The following is a 23,224-nucleotide window of genomic DNA, read 5'->3' as shown; positions in this document are numbered from 1 at the left end:
GATAGCTTTGTATATGTGTTTAGTGACACGTAAGGCCGATAGTTTTGTAGATAGTTTTGTATGTGTGTATAGTGACGCGTAAGGCCGATATCTTTGTATATGTGTATAGTGACGCGTAAGGCAGATAGTTTTGTATGTGTGTATAGTGACACGTAAGGCCGATGGCTTTGCATATATGTGTAAAGTGACGCGTCAGAGCCAGTTTATGTATGCAACACTTCATTTGTCCAAAAATCACAAGTTTAACATTTCTGGTGAAAGTATGTGAAATTCTATTGTAAAACGTTCCACAAACAAAAATGACCAGTGAGTCATTGCTATGTTTTACACACTGCAGTGGTTCATAAACCGCCTTTTTAGTACGCGGCACTCCGTTTCCCAAGATACATCATGTTAATACATATGTAGGTACAACAGTTGTAGGGATGCAGGTAAAATAGCCAAGAAGATATGATGCGAAAAATGTTTGGCACAGAACTGAAAATAAGACGTCCTGCCATAAAACAAGTTTTGAACACAGCTGTGCCTTATATTCAAAGTGCTGTAATGTTTTATTTCATTTCATATAAACATATGAGGAAGATTTGTTTAAAAATTCGCCTAGTCAGTTTAACGAAACACAGCAAATAAATTATTTAAAAAACCCAGCAATAAAACAAATGCTGCATTTTGCACCCAGTTAATGCTTCTTTTTTCAGCAAAAGGGAAAATGGCCTTATTGACCTTGACCAAGGTTGATAACCTCGTATTAACGAAGGCAATAAGCTAGAATTGTACTTTGTATCGATGTCAACGTACTGTTCAGCTTTGGCTGTTCCGTGTACTCCCCTTTGATTCTCCGGCAGGTAGAATTATCTCCCTTGCAGACGCCACACGCATCGTTGGACGAATTGGACCCCAATATCAAATCACATCCGATTGGCTGCAAACACACACATATATATATATATTGCATCATATACATACATACAACCTTGTCATCGTAGATGCGTAGAAATATTTTCATTCATTACTTATGTTAGGTTATATTTTTTCTTAAACAAATTACGCCAGATCTTCATCTCCTTTAGTCTAGGTCGGATAACTTTAAGGCATATTGACCGATCGTAGAGTCGTATATCACGGACAGCAGTGTGTGATTGTGTCCTAGACCATGGCATTTTCCCCTTGTTGCTGAACTCTACGTTTTTTACGTAAAATATAATATGGTCTGCAGTAAAATGAGTCGTTGGACATGATAATCCATAACAAGCAGAACAGATAGGATGCTACCCTTACCCCCGTTCCATACCTATACACCCCCATCAACTACCATTGATTTATAACTACCACGTGTCTGTACATGTAACTACCATTGATTTATATCTACCACCTGTCTGTACCTGTAACTACCATTGATTTATAACTACCACTTGTCTGTACCTGTAACTACCATTGATTTATAATTACCACATGTCTGTACCTGTAACTACCATTGATTTATAACTACCACCTGTCTGTACATGTAACTACCATTGATCTATATCTACCACCTGTCTGTACCTGTAACTACCATTGATTTATAACTACCATCAGTCTGTACATGTAACTACCATTGATTTATAACTACCACCTGTCTGTACCTGTAACTACCATTGATTTATAATTACCACCTGTCTGTACATGTAACTACCATTGATTTATAACTACCACCTGTCTGTACCTGTAACAACCATTGATTCATAACTACCACCTGTCTGTACCTGTAACTACCATTGATTCATAACTACCACCTGTCTGTACCTGTAACCACCATTGATTCATAACTACCACCCGTCTGTACGTGTTATTACCACTCATTCATAACTACCACCTGTCTTTACCTGTAACTACCATTGATTCATAACTACCACCTGTCTGTACCTGTAACCACCATTGATTTATAACTACCACCTGTCTGTACGTGTAATTACCATTCATTCATAACTACCACCTGTCTGTACATGTAACTACCATTGATTCATAACTACCACCTGTCTGTACATGTAACTACCACTGATTTATAACTACCACTTGTCTGTACGTGTAACTACCATTGATTTATAACTACCACGTGTCTGTGCGTGTAACTAACATTGATTTATAACTACCACTTGTCTGTACGTGTAACTACCATTGATTTATAACTACCACGTGTCTGTACGTGTAACTACCATTCATTTATAACTACATCGTGTCTGTACGTGTAACTACCATTCATTTATAACTACCACGTGTCTGTACGTGTAACTACCATTCATTTATAACTACCACGTGTCTGTACGTGTAACTACCATTGATTTATAACTACCACGTTTGTGTACATGTAACTATCATTGATTTATAACTACCACCTGTCTGTACCTGTATCTCCCATTTATTTATAACTACCACCTGTCTGTACATGTAACTACCACTGATTTATAACCAACACCTGTCTGTACATGTAACTACCACTGATTTATAACCAACACCTGTCTGTACATGTAACTACCACTGATTTATAACCAACACCTGTCTGTACATGTAACTACTATTGATTGGTAACAACAACCTGTCTGTACATGTAACTACCATTGATTTATAATTACAATGTACCACCTGTCTGTACCTCTGACTACCATTGATTTATAACTACCACCTGTCTGTACCTGTCACTACCATTGGTTTAGTACTACCACCTCTCTGAACGTATAGCTACCATTGATTTATAACTACCATCTGTCTGTACCTGTAACTACCATTGATTTATAACTACCACCTGTCTGTACGTGTAACTACCATTGATTTATAACTACCACCTGTCTGTACCTGTAACTACCATTGGTTTATAACTACCACCGGTCTGTACGTATAACTACCATTGATTTATAACTACCACCTGTCTGTACGTGTAACTACCACTGATTTATAACTACCACCTGTCTGTACCTGTAACTACCATTGGTTTATAACTACCACCGGTCTGTACGTATAACTACCATTGATTTATAACTACCACCTGTCTGTACGTGTAACTACCACTGATTTATAACTACCACCTGTCTGTACCTGTAACTACCATTGGTTTATAACTACCACCGGTCTGTACGTATAACTACCATTGATTTATAACTACCACCTGTCTGTACGTGTAACTACCACTGATTTATAACTACCACCTGTCTGTACCTGTCACTACCATTGGTTTATAACTACCACCGGTCTGTACGTATAACTACCATTGATTTATAACTACCACCTGTCTGTACCTTTAACTACCATTGAGGTATAACTACCACCTGTCTGTACGTGTAACTACTATTGATTTTTAACTACCACCTGTCCATAACTAATACATGTGTCTGCATATATTTAACTTCGTTTCATCAAGACAAAATCTGCATATAAAATACTGCTTTATCAATTCTTCATACATGTATTTCTATTTAGTTACGTTGAGAGAGACAGTGTATGTAGACCTTTGATATATTAGGAGTATTCCTCGCCAGATTTTATTTTTACCTTACACGTGCCCTCCACACATATGCTCTGATGGTCCTGGCACTTCATTCCGTTCACTGCGGTATGTGTGATCGTGAACACATAGTTGAACGTCTCAGCAATACAGTGCAGCTTACATGGCTCCCGGACTGGAAAAGAGCACGGACAATTATTATGCAATTCTAGAATCCAAATTAATTCAAGTTAAATATATGTATACAGATACACTGACCTAACTCAGATTTATAATTGTCCTATCTCTAATTTATAAAGTTCCAAGTGAAAGATGTATTCCAAAAGCTAACTTAATTCACGGAAATCACCGCGTGGTGAATATATATAAAGATTTGATTTTCAATAAAAAATATACATATTTTCGATACTTCTTAACAGTTAGCTTAAAACTTTTGAGGATTAGAAATTTTGCAATATATGTTACTTAGAAGCTATGATACATTTGAGTTTAGTTCTGTTAAACCGCTTCGGCAAAAACAACGCGAAAAACAAAGCTTAAATGTAAAATTTGGTCAGATTTTGTGACGTTTGTACCTGTCAAAACCCTAGTTTTATGTTCAGTGACATCATACTACCGATGAAAGGCAAACATAAATACACTGAATATTAAGTTAGATTTAAAACTAAGTTTGTACATAGCAACAAACATTTTTAGAAGACTGAATGTTTTAGGCATCTATGTCACGTGGTCATATTCAGCAACGGACTTTTACTAGTGATATGATAAATATTCCAATCTCATTAGTAAGCCTATTGTCATCGTATGTTGATGATGATATATTAATATGGCGTCGCTACTAGAAAATATTCAAATTAGATTCACAATCAGTGCACCCTGAATAACAGAGCGAAGTAATTCGAGAACCGGACGACAGAGCGTCTACTTATTTCGACAAACATACATTGAGAATTGACTATCATTCACGAAAGCCGATCTCATACACATATTTCATTTTACTCTTATGGTCTAATAAAAGAATCATATTTGTTGTAAGATATGAATGTTTTCAGAATTCTTCACGTTAATTTCCATGGTCTTTTGTTAATCAATGTGCACCTGCAGTGGTGACGGGAGATGCCGGTCATGCGCAGTACATGGTCAATATACAAACATGTTTAATGTACTCCGATTGGTCGGTCAATCTTACCATTTTGAAGTTTCTTGTGAGGCTTCCATTTCAAGTACCATCCTCTGAAAGGTTTCTTGTCGTAAGATGTACATTGTACGGCATAGAAGTCCTCGTCCCCCTCGGGACATTCCTGAAACATCGTTCATAACATATTTACTACACATTTCTGTATCGCGATCATTTATTTAGAAACATTTACATTACCTTTAACACCAATATACATATGAATCACCTGAGATTAATAGTCAATACAATGCCAACTGGAAACTTAATAAAATCTAACTTGAAATACTAGATTTCCTAGTAACAAAGTGCGTCATTTTCAGTCGACGTTCTTACGGACTAAAACTGAAAATAGTTAAAAAGTGAACTGTCTTGATATTTCTGTTAGAACACCTTCTTCACTCTTGTTCCAATTACACTGTAGTGAGTTATGAATAATTAATAATGAAAACATGGATATTATCAATAGATATGTTTTAAGACCCTGTTAAACGAGCGGCACTGGAAACCTCTGACGTGGGGAGAAGGACCCGCGACATCAGTATATTTAGGTTCAGGCAGGCATTACAGGTTATTCTAAGTGGCAAGTAAAACAATGCTGGCGAAAGTCCTGAACTCCTGATCATTCTAGATATAAGTCCTAATTGGAATATTGTCTATAATATCAGTGATCACTTTACGGTAAAAATACTGACAATACGTATTATTTACTTACTACTTACTTAATGTGTTAACATGTACTCACCTCCATTTTACACATCTTAAACACCTTGTCACCTCCTTGGCAAGGTCGTCCGCCATATTGTGGACTAAAAACAAAGCATCGAGTACACGTAATTATCATCAATTGTTATGATGTTATTGGAGATATTTTCTAACTACGTACATGTGCCAAGCCGCTGACCGTGAATGTTTAAATCATCATAACTTTTGTTGTATTGTTGTGTTATAGTCATATGAATAACATATCATCTGATGTTTCTACCTTTATTTAGTATTGTTAAAGAGTATGTCTGGCGACGCTTGCTGACGCTTGTTGTCCGTTGAAAACATTTGTTTAAGGAGTGTGACCGACGTCAATCACTGATCAGTGTTGTCATGCACACACAGACTGAATGGTGTTTTTGTTGAGATAAAGGTGTGTGATTAGGATTCATTTCTGGTATAAGTATAAGTGGTTTACACTAACAATGAGACTGTTTTTTCTGAAGTTTTCTGCAAAATAAGATAGACTTTCATCTACGTAAAATAACCATCCAATCTTCCATTAAATTAGTCTGTTATCTACGGTAATAACAAGTAGTGGGCTTCATGCAATATGGATGTAACCGATTTTGTATCTAACCTACCCATAAATTATCTACAATCTACTAAAAATAGTCTCCAAACTGTTAAAAAAGAGCATCTAATTTCCCCCGAACTGACCAGCGGAAGGGAATATCTATGATATGACAAAGGAGATTGTGGACGAGATTTAACGAGAGTTTAAATGTTCCAGATTGGAGGATACACTTACAGTGGCTGGTTACATTCTCTCTCTCGGAGGGTGACTCCCCCTCCACACGACCGGGAACAATCTGACCACTCCGCCCACTCTGACCATTGGCCGTCAATTGGTTCCGGACCGTCCTGACCAAATCTTACACACTCCCCCTGTCGACACCACTGTGGTAATGATAACCACGTCCATGCGTTAAAAGATGATAGACTTGCTCGAGTCATCGTATACTACATTAGTCCATTAATAATACATTAGTCCATTAATAATACATAAGTCCATTAATAATACATTAGTCCATTAATAATACATTATTTAAGGCCAATCCTGAAAAAAAAATACGAAACGACATGAACAAAAGTACAGGACAAACGTCAATTTGAGTATCGAAAGTCGTTAAGGTGTATTATATCTTAAAGAAGGTACAGCTTTTAGATAATGTAGAACTGCAGAGATATTTATAGTTTCTAAAGGGAAATTTAAGATTTGTTATATTTTTCTAGAAGTTTTCTAGTGTTGGATGAAAGTCAATGCGATTTAATAGGAAGCGTTTTACTGTAAACGGTTACTGACGGTCTGTGCATTGAGGCTGGCCTTCGTATTTCAATAAAACAGAACGGGTAATGTATGAATGACCCTTCGGCAGACGGGCAAGGACAACCATGTCCAGGCCTTTCGCTAAGGATAAAACACCATTCACCGTTACAGGTTTTCTAATGAGTATTTTGTTGGCTTCGTATCCAACTATTTTGACACATTAAAGTAGCATAACAAAATATTACTATTTTCGTTGTAAGGCCGTTAAATAAACCTACATGTATCAAGTCAAAAAAAGTTATCATAGCATACCTCCCAGAACTGTTTCACGTAATGATTTGATTCGGTTACTGTTCGGGTATTAATGTCATACTGTCAATGTTATTGGGGACTAATTCTGTCCTCGCATCAATTTCAAACTAGTAAAATTTCTGAATTTATGTCGATTGATGCTCTTTCTCGCAAAAACGCTGTTGGACAATTTGGTAAATTAAATATTTTATTTCAAATATATCATAAACCAGCTTAAATCCAAAGAAAGTTTTGAAAAAGGTCATTAAACATAAAAATGCATCTGTGCCCACTTGTGCAACTGGGTTACACTTGTGAGTGGTGTCATTACTTAGGCAATGGATGTTTAAGCAAATGTTGTTATGGTCCTATAACACACATTGCTATTGATGACAAACTTAATAAAGCCCGGTAGGGATTAATGTAAGTTAGTCAGCAATAGAAAGGTGTGTTATAGGACCATAACAATATTTGCTGAATAGTCATTACTTATATTTACATTTTGATATAGTAGTTATGCTTTTTGAACAGCAAATTAAGTGTTGACAACAATGAAATTAAACGCTTCACAATAAAGTTTGATGACGTCAAAATAGCAAATGTTGTTATAGTCTCATAACAACATTTACCTTCCAAATGCATTGCAATGGAAGGATGCATAGCAAATAAATATAATAGTGGAATATCACATCTCTGCATCGATCATCTACAGGTCACAGAGAAGCTCATCTATTTTGTGTTTAGTAAAGCCGGAAGTTGAAGACATATACTATGCGTACCTACCATACCAGAACCACAGGAGGTGCCCTCTGCAGCCGGAAGGAACTTCGTCTCACACCGCTTCTTGCCCCGGTAACACCATAGGGACTTACATATGTCCTGTGGACGGACAGAAGACGCCTGGTCCATAAAACATACACAAAGCAGTCGAGGAGCAGTTCCCAAAGTATGCGGTGATGTGAAAATTATAGTACAGATTAGCGCAAAACAGATTTTTGGTTTTGAGCAGTTTGCATCTATAGTGTTGATTTTGTTGACATTTTTTGTACAATTTGCAAATTAAGCATACTGCGAAAATAGAACTAACTCGAAAGCAACTGAAGGTAAAAGATGTCACGAACGAATAAACTGCTCTGAGAAGAAGTTTTCCAAAATTGTATATCACATGGACAGTCACAAGCACATAGCTTCACGTAAGGGCTGATCCTGATTGTTTTATTTAAATAAGTAATTCCATACATATAACATGATTTTGTAAAAACATATTTCGTATTATAAAAAAAGAGCACAATGTAAATCGTGAGGTAAATTCATTAATATGAACTATACATTTAATTACACACAAGTCCGAATGATTACCTTTCCGAAGTCATAGGTACAAAGTTTGGCGCGTTTTCCGAACTGCCATTTGCACTGTATATCAGCGTTGTAGAGTTCTCCTGGTAGCTTTTCTGGAAAGGTCAGCTCGGCCACGTGTTTGGGTTTGTTAGAGAGGCAGTCCGACTGAGGAGTACTGAAGGACACAAAGTCTGCACACTCAAATCTCTGCAAATCACTTCTACTTATATTAATATGAATATTAGTTTTCGTAGCTATTGGAAAACAAGTACTATTTGCGATTTAAATGTACTGATTGTGGAGATTAGTATCAGAAAGGTTAACTTGCATTTGTTCTCTACTTCAGATTATCTCAAGTAAGTTATGCTCCTGTTTATAATTTCCTGGTTAATGAGATGTTTCTTGAAGACTAACAAGCTGACCACTCAGACTAACTAGCTGACCACTCACTTGAGGAAGCGCATGAGGTAGGCCTTGCTGCAGATTGACCAGTGGAACAGACCATCTTTGCCCATCAGGGTCGGAGACATAATAGTACCGGCTGACTGTGTACAGTAATTACCTTCACCGTCGTGGAACATACCAAAACTACAAAGGAAGCAACACACGGTGAGTGGAAGAGTATCTTATTGTCAAATCGGTGTTAACAATGTAACTGATGACCATTAATTAAATTATTAGTCGCTTGAGCGCGAACTACCAAGCTCCTTATTGACCAATGAAAAAATGACGTCACTAACAATCTATTGGACAATTATAAACTATATTTTCATGACATATATATACCATGTATTACAAATCTATTGAACTATATCATGTATTAGTTTTGTTTCAAATGGTTTCGTGTCATTCTCGAGAAAGTATATCATATTAAATATGGATACCTGTGGATGAGCTAATACGTGCCACTATAGAATTCTGGCAAATTCAACATATTGTTGTGAATAGAAAATGTTTCTCGGGTATATAATGATACAGATTCGATTTTGATGCAAATAAAACGTTTTCACGATCATCTGTTTACAGCAAACGTCGTTTCAACTCAAAGAAAATAGATTTCGAGTTGAAAAAATGTGTCAGTTTCTCTAGGTAACTGAAGGTAGACAGGGTCCTCATTGCTGGTCAGTTACAATGTAACAGACTTACTTGTGGCCCATCTCGTGAGCGATGGTAAAAGCTGTGGAGAGTCCAGTGTCTTCATTTATCGTACAACTTCTTATCCTGTTACACATTCCTTCTATAGGGGCGAAACCTGAACACAACAAAAAAGTCTTTTTTTTTGTTTCAAAGCTGATTTTCATTAAAAAATAGCGTATTAATGAAGTTTTCCAAGTACAGATATGTTTGACTGATTGGCATGTTTACACTGACAACTTAGAGTTATCCCCCTTCCTATATAGATAAAGGTAGAGTTCTCGATACGGTGTGACGTATGTATATTAAAGCAAAAAATATATAAACGAAAACAAGTATTCATTATAACATTTTTTTTCCAAAACAGTGTGGATTCGAACCCCGAGTTCTTGACTATATCAGGGCGTTTATTCACTGATGTCCCGGATTTTATATGTGTTTTGTTAATTATTTTCATGAACTTCACTGGACATAATTTCAAACTGTTCCAAACAAGCCAGCAAATTATAGTTGTCTTTTTAAGAATATTGAGAATATAGTAATTCTCAGTGGCTGTAGAACGGTGCATATTGGGACGCTCTTTACTTTTAACAGGACATTTTGTTTTATATAAAACTGTAAACCTTCCAAACATCTGCTTCGACACTTATTGGACTTTCCAACTTATTGTGAGAAATTATCTCCAACTCATATTCTAGATTAGTATGCTAAGCAAACATACGTGTACTTAATATGACGCTGTACGAAAATCACGACACAATTTGTATCATTCATATTACAGTGAGTGAGTTACCAAGTGTGTCACACGGCGCGTTTTTGTAGGAGCACAGATCTATGCCCGTGAGAAGAATAGCGTGGTCGTGTTGTCTCCCCTTTGGTCCAACCAGCACTGACTGCCAGGAGCAGAAACTGTTTAGCGTCTTGTCGGCATGGTTACCAATCTCAAGACCAGTCTGAGAAAAAGACAAATACATTTTTGATTTTAAAACTTGTTTACCTCTTGCCGATCATTTACGTCTAGATACATCAAAATAATCTCAGAAAATTAAATAACATAAAAATGAATAATATTTTCAGACTAAAGCATATGACTTTGATTTTATAAGCGTTTTATTATAAAAAATAAATACATAATCATATTAGTGCTGATCTTAGACAAATAACAAAATGTCGAAAACATCGTGCATATCCCCGTTAATGTAACATTGTGAATATAATCAAATGGGATTAAGATCCATGTATCCTCTCCTTCGAGCCTTTGTAACCATAAACTTACCTCGTCTCCTTCTAGAAGAATCAACCCGACCAATACAATATCCAGCTTGTTCCCAAGACTTGTGTCTTTGTACAAATCAGCTACCTGTATATAGAAATGGTATGTCGGTTTAAATTCAGTGGGACAAGCCCAGCTACTCGACGTCAGAGTCATAAAAAAACAAGTAGCTACAATGCGCTAGGTTCTTAAACATTATATCTCGTTAAATGGGGTCATATTATGATATGGTTGTAAAATGTTGTCAATATGAATGAATAGTGTATGTCGGGTCAAGGTCGTGGTAATACACAAGTTAAGTCGGGTCAAGGTCGCGGTAATACACAAGTGATGTCGGGCAAAGGTCGCGGTATTACACAAACGGATATACACAAGTTTTGTCGTGTCAGGGTCACGGATATACACAAGTTATGTCGAGTCAAGGACACGAAATTATACTCAGTTATGTCGGGTCAAAGTCGCGGCAATACACAAGTAATGTCGGGTCATGGTCACGGATATACACAAGTTATGTCGGGTCAAGGTCGCGTCGCGGCAGTACACAAGCTATGTAGGGTCAAGGTCACTGATATACACCAGTTTTGTCGTGTCAAGGTCACGGATATACACAAGTTATGTCGAGTCAGGGACACGAAAATATACTCAGTTATGTCGGGTCAAGGTCGCGGCAATACACAAGTAATGTCGGGTCAAGGTCACGGATATACACAAGTTATGTCGAGTCAAGGACACGAAAATATACTCAGTTATTTCGAGTCAAAGTCACGGCAATACACAACTTATGTCGGGTCAACGTCGCAGCAATACACAAGCTATGTCGTGTCAAGTCGCGGCAATACACAAGTAATGTCGGGTCAAGGACGCGAAAATATACCAGTGATGTCGGGTCAATGATACTAAAATAAACCCAGTTATGTTGGGTCAAGGTCGCGGAAATATACTCAGTTATGTCGGGTTTAGAACGCGTAAATAAATTCAGTAATGTCGGGTCAAGGTCGCGAAAATGATATTAGTTCTGTCGGGTCAAGGGGATCAAGACACAGAACATCAATTAGTGTATGGTTTAGTAGTACAGATTATCTAAATGTGTAAGTTCATGGTCATCCAAACGCCACAGGTTCAATCAGTATGTCGGTTCAAAATAATCACTGTATTCTGGTTATGTAAATTTACTTTTGTATTAATGCTTATGGGCTCAGGGTAGAGAAACGGCCATTAAATTATGTCAGAGGGAGATAATTTACTCGGATCAAAAACAAATCCTCGATCCCATTCCTCTACACACGACGTTCTAGGAACAAACGTTACATAAGGGGTTCTGGTAACCATTTCACCCAATTGTGACGCCCTTAAAACTCGATGCTGGAGAACAAATCTACAGGTATCCGATGAAAGGTCATCTAGAGATGTATAGGACGGACTTAGTGTGTTATTGTACAGGACAGACTACGTGTGTTATTGTACAGGACAGACTTGGTGTGTTATTGTACAGGACAGACTTAGTGTGTTATTGTACAGGACAGACTAAGTGTGTTATTGTACGGGACATACTTTGTGTGTTATTGCACAGGACAGACTTAGTGTGTTATTGTACAGGACAGACTAAGTGTGTTATTGTACGGGACATACTTTGTGTGTTATTGCACAGGACAGACTTAGTGTGTTATTGTACAGGACAGACGTAGTGTGTTATTGTACAGGACAGACCTGGTGTATTATTGTACAGGACATACTTTGTGTGTTATTATACAGGACAGACTTAGAGTGTTATTGAACAGAACAGACTTAGTGTGTTATTTTACAGGGCAGACTTAGTGTGTTATTGAACAGGACAGACTAAGTGTGTTATTATACAGGACAGACTTGGTGTGTTATTGTACAGGACAGACTTAGTGTGTTATTGTACAGGACAGACTTCGTGTGTTATTGTACAGGACAGACTTTGTGTGTTATTGTACAGGACAGACTTTGTGTGTTATTGTACAGGACAGACTTGGTGTGTTATTGTAATGGACAGACTACGTGTGTTATTGCACAGGATAGACTAAGTGTGTTATTGTACAGGACATACCTTGTGTGTTATTATACAGGACAGACTTGGTGTGTTATTGTACAGGACAGACTACGTGTGTTATTGCACAGGATAGACTACGTGTGTTATTGTACAGGACAGACTTGGTGTGTTATTGTACAGGACAGACATAGTGTGTTATTGTACAGGACAGAGTTGGTGTGTTATTGTACAGGACAGACTTGGTGTGTTATTGTACAGGACAGACGTAGTGTGTTATTGCACAGGACAAACTTAGAGCGTTATTGTACAAGACAGAGTTAGTGTGTTATTGTACAGGACAGACGTAGTGTGTTATTGCACAGGACAGACTTTTAGTGTGTTATTGCACAGGACAAACTTAGAGCGTTATTGTACAGGACAGACTTGGTGTGTTATTGTATAGGACAGAGTTGGTGTGTTATTGTACAGGACAGACTTAGTGTGTTATTGCACAGGACAAACTTAGAGCGTTATTGCACAGGACAGACTTAGAGCGTTATTGTACAGGACAGAGTTAGTGTGTTATTGTACAGGACAGACTTAGTGTGTTATTGTACAGGACAGACTTTGTGTGTTATTGTACAGGACAGACTTAGTGTGTTATTGCACAGGACAGACTTAGTGTGTTATTTTACAGGACAGACTTGGTGTGTTATTGTACAGGACAGACTTAGTGTGTTATTGTACAGGACAGACTTGGTGTGTTATTGTACAGGACAGACTTAGTGTGTTATTGTACAGGACAGACTTAGTGTGTTATTGTACAGGACAGACTTAGTGTGTTATTGTACAGGACAGACTTAGTGTGTTATTGTACAGGACAGACTTAGTGTGTTATTGTACAGGACAGACTTAGTGTGTTATTGTACAGGACAGACTTAGTGTGTTATTGTACAGGACAGACTTGGTGTGTTATTGTACAGGACAGACGTAGTGTGTTATTGCACAGGACAGACGTAGTGTGTTATTGTACAGGACAGACGTAGTATGTTATTGCATAGGACAGACTTAGTGTGTTATTGCACAGGACAAACTTAGAGCGTTATTGTACAGGACAGAGTGAGTGTGTTATTGTACAGGACAGACTTAGTGTGTTATTGTACAGGACAGACTTGGTGTGTTATAGTACAGGACAGACGTAGTGTGTTATTGTACAGGACAGACGTAGTATGTTATTCCATAGGACAGACTTAGTGTGTTATTGCACAGGACAAACTTAGAGCGTTATTGTACAGGACAGAGTTAGTGTGTTATTGTACAGGACAGGCTTAGTGTGTTATTGTACAGGACAGACTTGGTGTGTTATTGTACAGGACAGACGTAGTGTGTTATTGCACAGGACAGACTTAGTGTGTTATTGCACAGGACAGAGTCAGTGTGTTATTGTACAGGACAGACTTAGTGTGTTATTGTACAGGACAGACTTAGTGTGTTATTGTACAGTACAGACTTGGTGTGTTATTGTACAGGACAGAAATGGTGTGTTATTGTATAGGACATACTTGGTGTGTTATTGTACAGGACAGAGTTAGTGTGTTATTGTACAGGACAGACTTAGTGCGTTATTGCACAGGACAGACGTAGTGTATTATTTCACGTTGTATTGAACAGGACAGACATAGAGTGTTTTTGTACAGGACAGACTTGGTGTGGTATTGTACAGGACAGACATAGTGTGTTATTGTACAGGACAGAGTTAGTGTGTTATTATACAGGACAGACTTACCATATTAAACAGAGTGAGAGTGTAGGTAGTGATATTTTCGTCTCCGTGTCTGTAGTACATCGTCTTATCCACCACAACCAACGTCTCCACCGTCTTATCTTCTGGCGCTAGATGCGGCGACGGGAAGCGGGATTTGAAAGGCGATCTCTTTTTAATGGAGTGTTGCTGATTCCCTGTTTTATTGACGACGCCTGTCCGACTACTGTAAGTAGCCGTTCTCTCTGAATAAGGAAATGAAGTTTGTAATTTCATGCATAATTAATGATAAACAGTAGTTTTTCAAAACATCTTGCTCGAAAACGGTTAAGCAACATTTCGAAGGCATATGTCTACAATGATAACAAGAAATGTAAACGAGCAATGGCTATATGATTGGAGCTACAGAATGTTTGGACACAGACAGGGGTGACTGATGTCCTATATCCTACTGTATAACGGTGTGAGGCGACTAAAGTGGACCTTTGGTATCATTTTCGTGAACAAGAAACTAGCACTGACCTACTGTACCTCCTCTACTCCAGGGAAATCCTTTCAGAGAAAGATATTTGGATACCCGTATTCAACGGCGTATTGACAAATTATCAAACAACCCCGCATCCGTGATGATGATAAATAAAAGTGACATCACCACACAATAGTTGCCATCATAACTGACGTACCTTGAGATCCTTTGCCACAATACTGGTTTTGGTCAGTGGGCTGTGATGAACGTCGCGTTATTTTGTGTGGTTGACCTTGACCTTGTTTCCCGCGTACACGGTGCCGTTTGATTGGCTCCAGAATAAAGTCCTCCTCAGCTGTTCGTATTACTCCGCTCTTTGTGTAAAATAGCAGTGAATGAAACATGGACGTAGCAAAACATTGTTGTAAAGTTTTCTTATCTTAAATACATGTTTATTACATATTTATAAGATGTTATTATCGGTAACACTTTACGACAAAAAATGCCAGAGAGTTCCTATGTTGAAAACATCACTACTTCGAATGATAACAGAATGATCGATATAATAAAAAGGCCTAGTGACGAGATAAGGTTACTTGTGACGTCACCAAAAAGATGTTGGACGTCCAACCAAATGCCTAGACACAAAATAAACCTTTATTTTAATAAGCTGGCAACGTTTCCAGAAATTTCATCAACAGTAAATTAAATAGTTTTCTGTTTTATAGCACATATACATTCCACTCTTATGTCAGCTTTTCTGAATTTCTCTATATCTGACATTTCCGTCCTCGTAAAATCGTTGGATATCCGCTTTGAATACCCACTTTGTATACAAGCTATTTTTTGTAATAGTTATGTTCTTATCATTAACTGATCGGCATTTAGACTGTATTAAAAATATTTAAAATACAAAATGAGAAACTGGTTTAATGATCGCATCAATCTCCGTTTGACTTGCGATGATATTGTGTTCGGTACGGTTTGTTACGGGACTTAAACAAAAGACCTGAAATCAAGATGAACTACAAATGCGTTGTGACCGAGAAAAGGACTCGGTGTGAAGCAAGATAACCTGGCCATGTTTGTAAATTACAAATCAACCTTTCTTGTAAAAATAGTAAACGACAATGAGCAATTAATACTGAAAATTACTTCAGTATTTAGTGCTTACTACTGTTATTTAGTCACGTGATATTAGGCCCGACGTCTCAGACGGTCGCTGTACCAAACGACACACAATACAAGACACAGGTACAATATAATTAGTAATGTTTATGTATGTGAGATGGCAGGTGCGCGCTACTCTGAAGTTTAACCTCTGACCTCGAGTCTGAACACATGTGAGACCTTTGACCTCTCGTTAGTACACGCGCATTAGTAATAAGACATGACACAAGTTAAATGTACATTAACACGATGTCTCCGTTACAGCTTAGCTCAGTAATGTTTTAAAGAAACTTAGTCCAGCGAAAAAATGTTTTAAAAACAAAAAGAAAAACAGGGGCGTAGCTGGCTTTGGTTTTTTTAATATGACATAGAATTTGTACAACCAAACTTTCAATATGAAAATAGGTGGTGATAGTTATTTAGGAAAAGATAGACTTGATATTCTATCCCAGAGAATGCATTTTGGCTAAAAGTTCAAGAGAGACCATTTGTGACAGCATTTTTTTTTTACTATTTTGACGTTGAAAGTATTAGCTGCTTTCTTCATTTCGTAAATTGATGTTTGTAATTTACCGGACCACATCATAACACCGGAAAAACTGAATTTGAAGTAATAAAACATGGATTCCGGGAATGATGTTATAGTATTATACGTATTTAGTTAATGATTAAATACAATTATGTTATTATCTTGATAATATGATGTCATCTTTTGTTATTGTTAAGTTGTCATTGTTTAGACATTTGGTATACACAGATTTTTTATGTGTAAGCCCGGTTTTTTTTTCTATGGACGCTACGCCCCTGAAAAAGGAAAGGTATTACATTCAAGGATAAATTATAAAAGAACAATTACGACAGTAAGTGTTTTATATGATCCTTTAGGATGTGAGTCTTTCGCAGAATTATTTCCCAGCATATACAAGTACCCATTTCTATAGTTGGATAGATTAGAATATGATGAATTCGACTGTACAACTATAAGGCCCGTAAGCCGGTGAGTAAACACTGCTATGCTGTCTTTACAAAACAATTGTAGAAATGTACAGGATAGTTAAAGGTTTTCCGTTGAATGACATACTTATTTCAAGAGTATGGAAGAATATCGATATTTTTCATTAACTCTTTTATAATTCTTATTTATCAGAATTGAAGATAATGTAGATAACTTTGAGAAAATAACACGTTTAATATGTGAGGTAGCATATATTCTTAACCTTTACAAAAGCCACAGGTATAATGTGTAAGGTAGCAAATACCATTCGTCCTAACACAAGTCACAGGTATAATGTGTAAGGTAGCATATAGCCTTAACCCTAACACAAACCACAGGTATAAAGTGAAGGTAGCATAATTATATCATTAACCCTACCACAAATCACAGGTATAATGTGTAAGTTAGGATACATCATTGACCCTACCACAAATCACAGGAATAATGTGGAAGTTAGGATGCATCATTAAGCCTACCCCACATCACAGGTATAATGTGTAAATTAGGATACATCATTAACCCTACCACCCATCACAGGTATAATGTGTAATTTAGGATACATCATTAACCCTACCACCCATCACAGGTATAATGTGTAAATTAGGATACATCATTAACCCTACCACCCATCACAGGTATAATGTGTAATTTAGGATACATCATTAACCCTACCACACGTCACAGGTATAATGTGTAAGGTAGCATATACCATTAGTCCTAACACAAGTCACAGGTATAATGTGTAAGGTAGCATATAGCCTTAACCCTAACACAAACCACAGGTATAAAGTGAAGGTAGTATAATTATATCATTAACCCTACCACAAAACACAGGTATAATGTGTAAGTTAGGATACCTCATTGACTCAACCACAAATCACAGGCATAATGTGTAAGTAATTAGGATACATCATTAAGCCTACCACACATCACAGGGATAATGTGTAAGTGAGGAGACATCATTAATTCTACCACACATCACAGGTATAATGCGTAAGTTAGGATACATCATTGATCCTACCACAAATCACAGGTATAAAAGGTAAGTTAGGATGCATCATTGACACTAACAAAAATCACAGGTATAATGTGTAAGTTAGGATGCATCATTAAGCCTACCACACATCACAGGTATCATGTGTAAGTTAGGATACATTACTAACGCTTACACAAATCACACGTACACGTATAATGTGTATAGTAACATTTATCCTGAAAGTTTCCGTAAATTAGAATATGCCTTGTGCACGATAAAGTAAAAAAAAAAACTACTTCCGAAATGCGGCAGACCGTACAATATTGATTGAAAGGTAATGTTTATACATCACCTGTCTGACACAGTACCTTGGCAAATGAAAAATTGACTTGATTGTGTAATTATCATATCTACAGTCAAGAAAAAAACGTACTTGGCCTGTCTACAATTCAGATAAAGTGATTATATGTAGACATTTCTTGTAGGATTGGTCCCCAAACCCTTCAGGTACATGTGTTGTAGGGCGACATACACTTGAAAAATGCTTATACCTGCAATCGGTCGGCGCCTTTGATGTCACACCTGGCTAAGGTACACAAGTAATACTACAAATTATCACTGTACTTAAGTCTAAAAATGCTTCACAGATTTCTGTTTTAGTCATTTAAAACGTATTGAACTTTTAAAGTGACAAATACAACATGGAACAAGACAAACACCAACACGTTTAAGGTGGCTCCACACTTTCGCAATTAACCAGCAAAATTCGTTGAAACTTTCATACAATGGTTATGCAACTACGTAGAGTTGATTTTATGAAAATCTAAACATTCCGATAGTTTGGGGACTTTTTTGGAAAAAATACAAAAAAAATGAATTTTCGTCAATTTTATTATTTTCCGTTTTTTTGTGTGTGTGGCATTGTTCGGAACAATAACAACAATAATAAAATGAAAAGAAGCATTTCTAATTAACCCTATAACTATTATATTTATCGCAAAATAGGTAACACATGTTACACAAAGTGTTTTTTATTGAATTTTACGGATAAAAGTGATTATCTACAAGCTAAAAGCAAACAGGACACAACGATCTATACATATAGAATGGGAAATTGAACAAAATATACACAATGGCTTTATAATTAATTTATTTTACATTTTACAATCACTTCGATCCGGGTGAGAGTTATCTTCCTTGAAAAAAATCGGAACTTTTTGCAGAGGGGTGACATTTACACAATGACAGTTGACTCTGTTTACATATAACAAAAATGATGGAAATAAATCAAAAATATGATATCAAAATTATCAATTTATTGTTCTTTAATGGAACCAAATTACCCTCAGTCATGTACACTTTGGACATCATTCCACAGTCCGCTAACTCACGGTATATTTATAATTACATGTCAGGTACATATGTGACCAGAGGCTATCGCATGGTATGCCGTTCTCACGTGCACTCACACATGCATTTCATAGGTATCTTGATATTTTACAAAACATTATTTTCACAGAGTAAGAAGACTACATTTGTAAACACGATTATAACAGCTTATGAACTCGTGTAAGCACGCGATATGCACATGTGAGGTCGGTACGTCCGCATTCCATGCGTTTCCTATATGACCTTCTTGAGGTCGTTTGGTCTCATGTCACTGTCTTCCCGTGAGTCTGTTTATGTCTATGAATTGGAAAGCTTTATTCCTAAAGTACGTGTGATTATACATTTCCCGGTAAAATCTCGATATCGGGTGTTGACATATCATCGGCACGCGCGTGTACTATTGTTTACCAGGGGCCTGTTCGTTTATGCGGAGCAAACGGTTTGACCGTTTTAAATGTAACAATTTCGAGTATAAATCCTGGCGGACCTGCAAATGTGTATGCAGGCCTTGCAAGGCTTTCTCAAGGCTCGCCTGAAAGCAGCATCAGATTACTAGGTTCCACCTTATTTAATAAACGAACAACAGTGGTCCGGTCGGTTTGACCGTTTAAACGAAAACGGCCCAGGTGTTACTATAATTTGCACTATGATATTGAATGCCCGGTACGCAATACGGAAATGACGACACGGTGTACATGCACATTTCGATCAAAATAATTGATTCCGAGCTGTACTTTTTCCGGAAGTACGTCACGAAAATGGACGCTGATGACGATATGTGGAGCCACCTTAAGCAACAGTATTTTCATATTTCCAACTGCAAAAGCGATATTTTGGAGGTCTACTTGTTCCGATTACAGAATGTACACAATTGTAATTTCGTCGTAATAAATTTCGTGCTGCACTTTTAAAAGTAAAATAACAACAACAGTGAACGACAAATGAAGGTACACATTTTGTATATAAACACATTTAAAATTCTACTGCACGTCTGTGTTTATAAGATCTATTCGAACGTACAAATGAACTCGTAGAGTGTAAGCACCGGAAGAAACTTACTAATAGCGCAATATGTTCTTCTACACACGTGGCATGTATAGAGATCATGTCAACCCAGTGATAACTGATTATAACGGAGGACGCCATGCAATGTTTCCCGTCCGCTCCACGCTACGTCATGGAGTCCCTATATGGTTTAGTTGGGTCTAACCACGTAATGTTGTCGTTACTACATCATAACGTCCCTATATGGTTAAAACCACGTAATGCTGTCGTTACTACGTCATAACGTCCCTATGTAGTTTAGTTAGGTCTAACAACGTAATGCTGTCGTTACTACGTCATAACGTCCCTATATGGTTTAGTTAGTTCGTACCACGTAATGCTGTCGTTACTACGTCATAACGTCCCTATATGGTTTAGTTAGTTCGTACCACGTAATGCTGTCGTTACTACGTCATAACGTCCCTATATGGTTTAGTTACGTCGTACCACGTAATGCTGTCGTTATTACGTCATAATGTCCCTATATGGTTTAGCTAGGTAGTACCACGTAATGATGTCGTCACGACGTCATAAGGTCCCTATATGGTTTAGTTAGGTCTATTACCACGTAATGCTGTCGTTAATACGTCCTTACACGGGTCTTACTGTGTCCTGCTCCGACCACGTCCTCGCTACGTGATTTTTTAACATATCCAAATTTCGACCACTTCCTGTACGTCCACGGAGATGATGCCACGTTCTTATTGGTCTCAATAATGCGTTCCCACCGTATTCGCCCATTTGTTCTGATGACATACTGGGACCGTGGCTTAGTGTGACTTAGATATGACTACTCTAGTAGCAGACCTTACCTGTTCTAAAGGGTTTGGGGGACCGATCTTACAGGTATTTCTACATTATATTCATTCTATCTGAATTGTATAGACAGGACAAGTATTTTTGTTTTTGTGTATGAAAATATGATAATGTTTAATGAAGCTTTTGACTGGACCTGTAGTTTTTGGTCAATCCTGAGGGGTTATTTTTGTATCGAGCCATTGAGGCACGGGACCGGCAGCAGTGGCTCCTCCTACCTGGGGGAATCATCAAGTAGTCTATGGTAAACTATAGATCACACCGAGACATCCACGGAGACGGCAATCTCAATACATTGCCAATCAGCTGATAGCTATTTTACAGGTATAATTATCAATATTGCAAGCCTTCAGGCGAAACCTCATCTGTTTAGGAGATTAATCCATATATCATACTTATAAGCAGTCAATGATTTTATAGAAATCGGTATTTATTTAAAACTTCATTTCTTTCATTTTTTCAAGCATGAACATGTTGTACCATCAAGTGTTCAACACAGGTAGGATTGGATTTCACTTCGGTCTGTTTTATGAGTTGATCATCATAATTGAAAACAGATGACATAAACCATACACCTTTATCAGGCGGAGACCAGCTATTAATATCGTATGCATGTCAGATTACATAAACTGGAATAAATTAAAGAAAGCTGAAAGGGCAGCAGAAGTGTCGCTGAGACTAGCAGTGATCTTTGTGTCGTGTGTGATTGTTGTAGGTACGTTAGCTTCTCTCTACGAACCCCTTTTGACGAAAGAAATATGAACAAGATATTAAGCCTAATGAAGGCCACGTGACAGTTTTCAACAATGTCGAAATGATAAATTAGACGCCTACTTGCACCAATCCTTTCAGAAATCTACAGACGATTACACAGAAGACTACAAAACAAGGTCATGGCCTTTTTCTCGTCAGCTTGTCATGTACATGTGTATCAATCACGTGACATATCCAAAACAAGGTCACCTTGACCTTGGACTGTAAATCACAAACATCGTCCCATTTTCTAACAATCTTGTCAACTTATTTGATGAATTTTAAAATACAGCTTTCTGACATTATGGAAATTCGTCTTCTAAGTGAAGACCTGGTCAATGATTTTCCGCATTAGTGCAAACGAATTGTCAAAAGAACCACCTTATCCCCTGTGTCCGATAAACGAATATCCGGATTATTGCTGTCCAGATTAATTATTTTTTTAATTTTCGCCATCCCTGACCACACAAACCTAGCCATCCCTGACCACACAAACCTATAGATCACAAGATCGGGCCCTGCTGATTTTTTTGCAGTATATGAAGCATCATCGACATATATTTTTCTGTCTTACAATTTATCATTTTTATACTTACAGAATAAACAAACATTATGCTATTCTGAAACAATCTCGTTGTGTTTGATGCCTTTATAATCCCATCCTAACAACCTGTTATCTAACCAGTGGCAATGATTACTATGTAATTTATATTTCCGGTATACATTCAAATCAGGGGTTGGCATGATTTACCTTGCTTCAAATAAACTGTCAATATAAACATCCTGTTTACCCTTACTACCAATTGATCCTACAGCAGATTGTACACTCCAAAAGGTTACCTGGTATACCAATGTACAGGTGAAATCGTACACTCCAGTAGGTTATCTGGTATACCAATGTACAGGTGAAATCGTACATTCCAGGAGGCTACCTTGTATACCGATGTACAGGTGAAATCGTACACTACAATAGATTACCTGGTATACCAATTAAATGTACAGGTGAAATCGTACACTCCAGTAGGTTACCTGGTATACCAATGTACAGGTGAAATTGTACACTCCAAAAGGTTACCTTGTATACCAATGTACTTGTGAAATCGTACACTCTAGTAAGTTACCTTGTATACCAATGTACTTG

General features: G+C 37.3%; 1 protein-coding gene across 1 annotated transcript in view; it reads right to left on the bottom strand.

Moving 5' to 3' along the window:
• Nucleotides 1-23,224, bottom strand: part of LOC110451110 (A disintegrin and metalloproteinase with thrombospondin motifs 18-like) — a 113,537-nt gene that overhangs the window by 11,954 nt on the left and 78,359 nt on the right. Inside the window, exons 4-16 of the mRNA XM_021498969.1 lie at nucleotides 15,159-15,315; nucleotides 14,500-14,720; nucleotides 10,724-10,807; nucleotides 10,241-10,400; nucleotides 9,460-9,565; nucleotides 8,764-8,901; nucleotides 8,335-8,488; nucleotides 7,759-7,854; nucleotides 6,166-6,314; nucleotides 5,395-5,458; nucleotides 4,665-4,776; nucleotides 3,523-3,650; nucleotides 799-922 (exon numbers count right to left, since the gene is read on the bottom strand). Of these exons, the coding sequence (XP_021354644.1) occupies nucleotides 799-922; nucleotides 3,523-3,650; nucleotides 4,665-4,776; nucleotides 5,395-5,458; nucleotides 6,166-6,314; nucleotides 7,759-7,854; nucleotides 8,335-8,488; nucleotides 8,764-8,901; nucleotides 9,460-9,565; nucleotides 10,241-10,400; nucleotides 10,724-10,807; nucleotides 14,500-14,720; nucleotides 15,159-15,315 (1,693 nt within the window). The remainder of the gene's footprint in view (nucleotides 1-798; nucleotides 923-3,522; nucleotides 3,651-4,664; nucleotides 4,777-5,394; nucleotides 5,459-6,165; nucleotides 6,315-7,758; nucleotides 7,855-8,334; nucleotides 8,489-8,763; nucleotides 8,902-9,459; nucleotides 9,566-10,240; nucleotides 10,401-10,723; nucleotides 10,808-14,499; nucleotides 14,721-15,158; nucleotides 15,316-23,224) is intronic.

This window comes from Mizuhopecten yessoensis, unplaced genomic scaffold, assembly GCF_002113885.1.
Source record: "Mizuhopecten yessoensis strain PY_sf001 unplaced genomic scaffold, ASM211388v2 scaffold5803, whole genome shotgun sequence".
Lineage (NCBI taxonomy): Eukaryota > Metazoa > Mollusca > Bivalvia > Pectinida > Pectinidae > Mizuhopecten > Mizuhopecten yessoensis.
Note: the sequence above shows the minus strand (reverse complement) of the source record. Positions and strands in the feature narration are given on the sequence as shown.